The 9379-nt window shown below is 36.5% G+C and overlaps 1 protein-coding gene and 1 pseudogene across 2 annotated transcripts in view; one reads left to right on the forward strand and one right to left on the reverse strand.

Moving 5' to 3' along the window:
* Positions 1–2182: 2182 nt before the first annotated feature.
* LOC149110539 (uncharacterized) lies at positions 2183–3942 on the reverse strand (annotated as a pseudogene).
* Positions 3943–3956: 14 nt separating this feature from the next.
* Positions 3957–9379, forward strand: part of LOC149110540 (tauropine dehydrogenase-like) — a 13066-nt gene continuing 7643 nt past the window's right edge. Inside the window, exons 1-3 of one of the 2 annotated variants that reach the window (XM_089290890.1) lie at positions 4017–4097; positions 4491–4589; positions 8436–8580. In XM_089290890.1, coding sequence (XP_089147016.1) covers positions 8544–8580 — 37 coding nt within the window. In that variant the 5' untranslated portion in view covers positions 4017–4097; positions 4491–4589; positions 8436–8543. Of the gene's footprint in view, positions 4098–4490; positions 4590–8435; positions 8581–9379 lie in introns of both variants that reach the window. The other variant, XM_089290889.1, reaches the window with a different exon arrangement.

A 9379-nucleotide genomic window follows, 5' to 3' on the forward strand; every position in this document is an offset into this window, starting at 1 on the left:
GCTGTATGTTTTTTTGCTGTATGTTTTTTTTGGTTTTGATTTTGTTGTTGTTGTTTTATTTTACTTTTTGTTTATCTCTTTTTGGTGTGTTTAATGAAGCTTAGCTAAGTCCATGAACTCTCCCTTGCTCGTCATATATAAGGGTTGCACCAAGGCGAGAGAATAGAGAATTCAAGCTAACGTTTATGCGCATGCTTAGGACGCCGCTGTTTTCCCCCAGAGAACTGAATAGGTGATATATGGGAGCATTTTAAACCACTGGTGGTAATTTACAAGCTCAGCATATATCCTCGGTGAATACCTATTGCCTCGGAAGTTACACACTCTATTCATAATTAAGTTTTATACGATTGAGTTGTGACTTGGCACTGAAAATATCATACAACGTTTGCAAAAGTAAATTATAACCACTCGCATTATTTCTTGACCGCTGTTATTTTTATTTTCGTTGTTCATTGCTTACTCCAAGTCGGCTAAAAAAATAAAGACTCACGACGGCTGATTTTAAGACTAATTATGGTCAAGTGCGACACAATACAATACATTGCAAATAGTCTTAGAGCTGTACAAGCTCGATAATCTAGTTTTGGTTCAATCAATCAATTTGTTAACAGTAATCAGAACACTTAGCTTCTGTTACATCATACGTGGATCAATGTAAACGTAACAACATTTTTAGCTACATTCCAAGACAAAGGTAAGTTCTTTCCCACCTCTCCCCTACGGAAGGCTGAGTTTATTCATTTGTACCTGCATTACTTACTTTGAAGTGAGGCTCCAACGTTTGTAAGGGGCCGGAAATGGGCGGCTCCGAAAAGAGTTCATGAAGGGCATATATTCTATAGCTGGTGTTGTTTATCACTGAAGTTGTCAAAAAATGAATACAGAGGAAACTTTACACATGGACTTCCTTTTTCTGAGGAACTCGTCCATACTTATTGAAAACATTTTCGTAACTCGATAAAATGATACCAGCTGTGCTGTACTTCGCTCGCGAAAGTTCGGGTAACTGGTGTACCAGACTTCAAGTGATTGATGGCGAATCATGATGCTGATGTAGATCATTTTTTTTTTAGTGACGTGTTCACACTTTCATGCAAATGAATATATCTTTGTCTTGGTTTGCATTTTTTTCGAGGAAGCTGCTAAAATAGAAATGTGAAACAAAGTATTTTTACCATGTAAGCGTTGTATCGACAAGAACTTTATAGAAGTCGCGTGATATCCGAATAGGATTTCAAGTTTTTGCATACTTATGAACCAAGCTGAATTAGTGAATGTATGCTGATTCCGTAAATAATAGAGTGAAACCTGTATTAAGCGGACACCGTTGGGACCCTCACTAGTGTCCGCTTAATACAGGGTATCCGCTCTAAGCAGGTTCTAATATATTGTGCAATAATAGTTTATTATTAACCCTTTGTAACTCAGTGGAACACAGTGTAAGATCAAAGACTGCTCATAACACAATGTCCAGTAAGTCAATGCATCAATCTGGAATAAACTTTTTAGCTTTAAAACGACATCGCTGAACAATGTTAAAGGAGTCTGAGCTGAGCTTTCAGAAATAAAAAGCCCTTGAAGTGTCCGCTTATTGCCGGTTTTATGCAACAAAATGGCATAATATGGTGTCCGCGTCCGCTTAACAGAGGTGTCCGATGAATGTAGGTTTATTTTACATTAAATGCACAATGAAAATTTTGGGACTCAAGCTGATGTCCGCTTAATAGAGGGTGTCCCCTTAATATGGGGTCCGCTTAATGCTCGTTTCACTGAACGAAGGAGCGCGGTACGCAATCTGGGTTAAGTCTCCCGGAAGGAAACAAGAAGCGTTAGCAAGTTTAAAACCGAGACGTACAAATTAATCGTTATCTCATTTTATTAAAATGAGAATTTTTATTTATTTATTTATTTATTTGTTCACATACAGAATAACATACAAAAAAGCTACATAATTACTTACATTAAAATACCTAAAGCAGGTTTAACAACAAACGATAAAACTAGTGGTAACAATAAATAAATAAAAAGAAAGAAAAAAAAGAAAGGCGACTCCTCTGCCCGGTTTTTAGTTTTTTAAATATTACTATCCAATAACTACGTACTTGATATAGTAATTTTATTAACAACAATTACTAATAATTAATACTTAATCATAAATACAATTAAGAAATAAGCAGCGCAGAAAGATTTCCGAGATAAGTAATTTAAATTTAAAATGTTGGTGGTATGTCTAACTCTCAATTGCACTTTGGCCTTGGTTCGCTTGCAGAAAGTAGATAGATGGCTTTTATGGTACCGTGATGTTGAGAAGTGCAAGTAAAGGATTCCATTTCTTAGAAACTGCATCGAGGTTGTTGGACTCTATGCGAACTGCGATTTCAGGGACACAAGAAAAGTTGTTAAAATCGGGATCTTCTTGTTGACCCTGCAGCGCCATATATAATATCTTGCCAGAAGAAAGCAGAAATTTAGTTGAAGTGAAAACTTAGAGGTGTCCGGTCTCAGACCAAGATGTATGGCGGTGTCTTTTGAATAGTCTATCGTCATTAGATTGACCTGCTTAAGTTTTTCAGTCAAATTTTCCCAAAAGGTGGCTACTATTGTACAGTTCCAGAAGAGCTGGATCAGGTTTTCGGGATGGTTGGTACAAAAGGAACAGTTCGGGTCCTGCTTTATATCAATTTTTGTTATGAAAAGGTTCGTTGGTAAAATACGATGAAGGAATCTGAATTGAAAGTTTACGAGTTTTGTGCTTTTTGTGCACCTAGCTGCCAGACAGTAGGCGCTAGTCCAGTCAGCAGAACATCTTTCATCAGATTTAATGCTGTCATTCCATTTCTCTTGGCTTTTAAAAGGAACGGTGCTTTTGAAAGAGAGGAGCTTCTGGTATACAACTCTGTTCGCTTTATCGTTCTTAATAAAAGTCTCGCAGAAGGTATCGGGAGTGTCTGTGCTACTAGGTTCTTTACCAAGAAAGTTAGTGTTATAATGGTGCCGAAGGGCAGAAATAAGGCCGAAATACTTAATGGGTTGTATTCGTATATTGTAAGTGCTGATAAAATCTGCAAGGGGGAGAAAACTGCGCGAGTCCGTCATTAACTGGGCTACCTTAGTGATTCCATGCAGGAAAAGATGTTTGTAGAAGACCGGTCTGTTTTCGTTCCTAATTAGCGAATTATGCCATATGTGTTGTCCAAGAAATTGCTGCTCAGTTTCGATTTTATCATCAAAGTTAACCTCTGACCATATTTCCCAAATTTCTTGTAGAAAAGGGTCTTGGACCGATATCAACTTTGACTGAGAATTAAGTAAAACTGCTTTTTGTGCCGATAACAGATTCCGTATAAAAAAAAAAATGTGACATTCCCCACGCTATACGCGTTACACCACTCCTGCATCGATTATTCGAGTTTCAAAAGCTCTAGATCAAACGAACGTAATAAAGCGCTATTGCTCAGACATTCTGTTCCTCAAAACTCAGGGAATTAAGCAAATAAAAGTTTTCTTTTGTCCGTTTTTTTTTTGTTGTTGTTATAATTTTTCCTTGCTTTGTCCAGATGTATTTTGTCTTGTGATTCACATTTACTAGATTTTTTTTCTCTTAGCGTACATTACATGGAATAAAAATTCCGAAATGAAAGCCTCCCGAAATCCTTTTAACAAAGGCTTGATATTTTAAAATCACGGTGGCCACATGGAGAGGTCTCGGTTTACTCGCTCACAAAACGAGAAAAATAAGCAACGAGCAGAAAATGATTCGGACTGAGCCTTGACCTGGGTATGCCGTCTCAGTTTACAAAGAAGAACCACGCCTCGGAGACTGCAAACGCTACAAAAAGCGAAGCGATGAAAATTGCACAACTAATGCGCTGCCGTGACGTGGAGATATCGCTATCAGATCAACGGAAAATTAGCACCCCAAATGACACCGTGACACATTTTTGTTGGCGAGGGACTGGATTTGTTATGAATAGACTTCCGATTCTACCGATCAGCTGAGAAATCAGATCATGGCGGAAAGAGAGGATGATATTGTGGCGGGTGAAATGGAGGATCAGACATGCGACCAAACAGGACAAAACTCGGCAGGACAGGTAAGTAATTCAGAAAATTCAGAAACGCTTTTAAAATTAAGAGAAATCTTCTCGATACTCCGACACTAAATTTTCAGGCTACATTTCAAAATGGCTGGACAATTTGTAAGCTTGCGTGTCAAGTTGTGAAAGGAAACATTAAGCTTAATGTCATTTAATATTCTAAGCGAGTTGAAACAAGTTTTGTTTGAGTGTCTTGTGAATTCTGTTTGACTCAATGCCTGATAACTGTGAATGCTACCCAGGAATATGGTAAATAAAACGTTTTTCAAATTCATTGTTTGGCATTATTCGGACAGTAGGCCACTTTCAGTACATTAAAATTCAGCGTGATCAGAAACGAAAGAAAGGAATAAACATTTTCACTTTGTTACCTTTCTTTGTGCCCTCCAGGTCTCGCTAGGAAGCTGCGTTTTGATATATAACTTGAAAGTAACCTATTTCTAGAGGAGCTGTTGGCTTAAGAAAAATTTGATTTCACCAACACTTAAGGTAATTCCTCTGAAATAAAAGTGACATTAGATTTTTGTTCAAACTTTGTCCACTGAATGTTTGTCATATGACAACTTCAACTTTGAAATAAAAAAGGGGGGGTGCCCATGCTCATTAAGGAGCAGTGAGGCATTGAAAATGCCCCATTTTGGTATTATTTAATGCTTATTATAAAAACGCATTCCCAGTAATTGTAAAATCTTTGTGAGCCCAGACTCATAAGAACACGCATTAAACTACAGTCAATACATTGTGGTGGACAGAACTAAACATTTTAAGTTTGATTCAGACAGAAAGCTAAATCCTTGATTAAAAATTTGAACCAAATTTCTTGACGTGGTTACCGACTGCAAAATAGAAAAGGCCACAGTGTATCTGCTATTTTTCTTATTTATTCAATTTTCAGCAATAGAAATTAGATCAGTCTTTTCTCACGCAAAGCTTATGATTAGTTGATTACAATTACTGGAAAAAAATTGGGTTGCTGGTGCTCATTGGTGAGCTAGAGCCATTTTTCAACTGACAGAGCTCAACATCAAGGCAAATCCGTCATGTTTTCACTATGCGCATGCACAAGTGCGTGCTAATGAGGCCATAAATTATGCGCAGTAAGGATCCGCGATGCAAATGTGAGGAATGACCTTAATTGCATAAATTATAAATAACTGTAATAAAAGTAGGGTCAACTGAGTAAAACCAGTGCAAGCAGAGGTTTGAGAAGTATATATTGATGATAGTTTCTTGTTGCATCCAAGATAAAGTATGATCGTTTTTGTCTATAGAAGCTAAGGAAGGAAGTCAAACACAAAACTATACTTAAAAAGTTAAGGTCAAACCTCCATCCACTTACAGAGGGGGGGTGTTGGGATTTTCAGTTTTGTGGATTTGGCCAATGTTTGGTTTTTTGCCTGGGTTTTTCGGTTTTTACATTTTTAAAAGCTGTGGTTTTTCGGTTTTGGTGTCATGTGCGGTTTGCAGGTTTTCTCCAATTCAGTCTTTGGTTTTCGGTTTTTGTCAACCTTGATGGCGGTTTTTCAGATTTTTCTGTCCAATGTATTTTGTGGTTTTTCTGGTTTTGTCAAGGAAGTTACACCCTGGAGTCCCGCTAAAACTGTAATTCCAAGGGACCAGCCGTTGTTTGGGTCGTAACGGCTGCCAAGCAGGCTACCAGTATGAAAAGCTAAAGATAACATCAAAGCAAAAGACTATTTCTTAAATATTACATGGCTGGGATAATATCGTGTGGACTTTGACCTTAGACTGTGGACCAGATTGCAAGTTGTGCCCCCTTTTTGTCGTCGGAATAACATTGTGGTCACTCACTCTGTTCATGGGCAATAAAAGCAAAGGAGAGACTGTTTGGTTGTAAAATAAAGTAGTTTGGTTGTAAAATGTGCATGGCTGCCATTGTGCCTACACAATGGCAATTAAAAAGCAGCTTCAGAATGTGGTGTTTCTTTTAAACAAAAATCACCTAAATCATGTTATTGTGCTTTTTTTCTAGTTTCACATTGCTATAGGTCTGGAGCCAATTTACAAAAAGATAAAGCAAATTTTTAGATTATGATGAGTTCTGCACTAATGAGGGGATACACTGAAAGAACTTTGAAAGTAAAACAAGTTTAGACTTACAAAAATTAAATAACAGAAAGAGATTCAGTTTTCAGTTTTGGACAAAATTTAATGTGGTTTTGTGGTTTTCAGCGATTTTTTGTGTGGTTTTTTGGTTTCTAATAGGCCCCTATGCCCCCCTCCTAAGTCCTTACACTTTAAAACTTTTCAAACAACATGCATTCTCCCGAGAATTTGAAGTAAATCAAGGGTTTTGTGTCGTAAGCAGCACAGCACCATCTAATTCAAAAAAGAGGTCAGTCCTGTAATTTGGGATTTTATGAGCCGCACATGAAGCATTTACTTAATGTCAAAATCATCATATCTTTAGAAATGTGCATAGCTGAAGACCATAACAGAAGTTAATCTTGAAATTTGGGTTGCCACCATGAGAAAAGCATTTCTTAAGTGATTAACATATTATGTATAGTCTTGCATAAGTATAAATTGCTGACCTGTAGTGAGCTGAGAATAGTTTGCTCATTCATGATTTTTGCTTTGTTTCTGTATTTTTTCTAATTTTTCAGGCAAATTTGAAATGGTTTTCACTGTGGAATAGTAACTGAAAAGTATACACAACTTATAAAACTTTAAGACTCTAATACATTTACTCTTTTTCCTTGAAAAATCACAGCTTTCTTATGATTTGCTGGCACGCTCAGAACTAGTTTAGTTGTCAGTGTTTTTTGCCAGTCATCAGTGCTTTGGGAGAACACTGTGACAGTGGTAAAATGAAACAGAGAAACAACTTAAGTTATTTAACCACTTTACTAATACAATGTAACTGCAGTTGAGTAACCAAACCAAGGTTACTCAGAGTAGTAACTGTAGTATTAACCTCTCTCATGAAAACATGGCAAAAATCAAGCCATCGAATGCTTTTCTTTAATCAAAACTAGCTACGGGTGCATTCCTTTGGGGTGATCTGGATCAGGATCAGTGATCGAAAATCACTTTAATCTTGGTGCATTAAAGGAGCTGATTAATCTGTGACCAGAGTGGGATTATCTCTGGATTCCTTTGATGTATCATGATCTGAGTGATCTTGGATCACTAATCCTAATCAAGATCACCTCAAAAGAATGCACCTTATGTCTTGGGATGTCCATGTTTTCAAAATTGCCCGCATACATTCAATAATTATGTAATAAAAACATACATGTATATCTGTCCAGGTGTTGGTGTTATTTTAAAGATTTGATGCAAGCGCCATAAAACTGCATAAATTAAAAAGGCATGAATGGCATATATTTGGAAACAAACAATGAACATGCTTGTGAACAATAATTAAATTATTGTTCATAAGTTATAAGTGTAGTCATTAATGTATGTGGGGGAAAGGTGTTTCTTTACTAATATAAACATGTTTACTCTAATTATTTTTGATGATAAAGTGAACAAAATATTCATGGCCATTTACATTTAACTGTGCAACCTACCAGAGGTAAACCTCTTAGCTGTTCTAAACATGGCTGCACTTACAAAGGAATGTTACAGAAGGAATACAAGATATCATTACAGTAGGAAATACAGAACCACCCACCTTAATCTCTTGTGCCATGGCAATGGTGGTGAGCAAAAACTTGAAAACCAGTTTTCTTTAACTGTTTACTATATTCTTTTAAATAATAATACTGAATCCTAAAAAGATGTCAGATATAACTAAACAAAAGGTCTACAAGACTGAGTTTGAAATAAATGCTCCAGGTTTTTATTGAAGGTACCAGTGCATATTTGAAATCAAGCATTTATTTGAACCCAGCTATTAAGAACTGATTCTCATTGACCAATAATAATTGTCAACTACTTGCAAATCACTGACATTTTCTAGATTTTTTTCAACCGAAATGGCTAATAGCATAAATTTATTACAATAAATAAATATTTATCCAGGATGACCCTTCCCTGCATTACAGCAGTACTATCAGGAACCAAGATATACAATGTCTCTCATTGTAGGCTGACCCTCATCAATTAGTAATAACTATACAGGTAAAACAAAAAATGTTTGCTTCAGGTTATTGCAGCATTGTCTACAACCCATTATGTTGCAAAAGTAACATTGACCTCTTGCTCAAAGTGTTTATATGTAGGGTTTTTCAATATTGATTGCAATCAGTAGGAAAGAGTTTACACAGCATGTACAAAAGATGGGATAATGCATTGAACAAAAGTAAAAAGAAGAAAACATAGTTTTAGACAAGATTTAGATCTAATAAAAGTTTCTTTGTATAGGAAGATCAAGAGCCAAATAAACCAGATAAACCTCCTGCCAGGCCCAAAGCTTCACCAGCCAGTGCTGAATCCAGCAGTGGGGAAAGTCCTCCGGTGGTCAGGAAGGACATGTCTAGCAATGAGAGCAGCTCCCTAGTAAACAGAGGTAACATATTTAGATCTCAGGAAGACTGAGGTGGATAGATAACTAGCCCTCTTTGTTGATTATGACCCCTCAGAAAAATTGGGTGGGGATGCGAGGCCCGCTTCCCAAAACCCTAACCCTATTTATGACCAACATCTGCTTATTTCCTACCCTGTTTATGACCTGACCAAAAATTCGAAACCCTATTTATGAGCAGACCTTAAATCAAAACCCTGTTTCAGACCTGTGTTATAATTAGTTCCCTAGTTCAGACCAATGTTAATTTACTGTAAACATAATTTGTGAAGGGCTTTTGATGATTTTCTTTTTGATAATGAAGAAAAAGTGGCTTTTTCTAAAAACATACCCATATCAAGGCTAGAGTGCAAAAACCATACCCTATTTATGATCAAAATGGCCAAAATCGACTAAAAGCGATATCCTATTTATGACCAAAACAGCTGGAAACCACACCCTTTGGGGCCGCACATACCTATATAGCCCATATAAGGAAGTACCTCCCCCCCGGGATTATGACCTATGATGCTAGATTATCTTGCTTTCTGCTCATGTTGGTAGATTATCCAACCATGTGCATGCATTTCATACATTTATTTCTGTCTGTATAGAGTATACAGATGTTCTTAAGGCAGATAGCTACAATTTACAATATATATACAATTGACTTCTTATATACTATATACTTGTTTCTATATACTTTTCATATACTTTCCTATATCTCTATATTTCTATAATGGTTGAAATCGATATAGTGAGAGTAATATTTTAACCAATACATGTAGAGGACTAGTAAGAGATC

The sequence above is a fragment of the Orbicella faveolata genome, unplaced genomic scaffold (assembly GCF_042242905.1).
Source record: "Orbicella faveolata isolate gen_17 unplaced genomic scaffold, um_ofav_v1 contig_24, whole genome shotgun sequence".
NCBI classification, from domain to species: Eukaryota; Metazoa; Cnidaria; class Anthozoa; order Scleractinia; family Merulinidae; genus Orbicella; species Orbicella faveolata.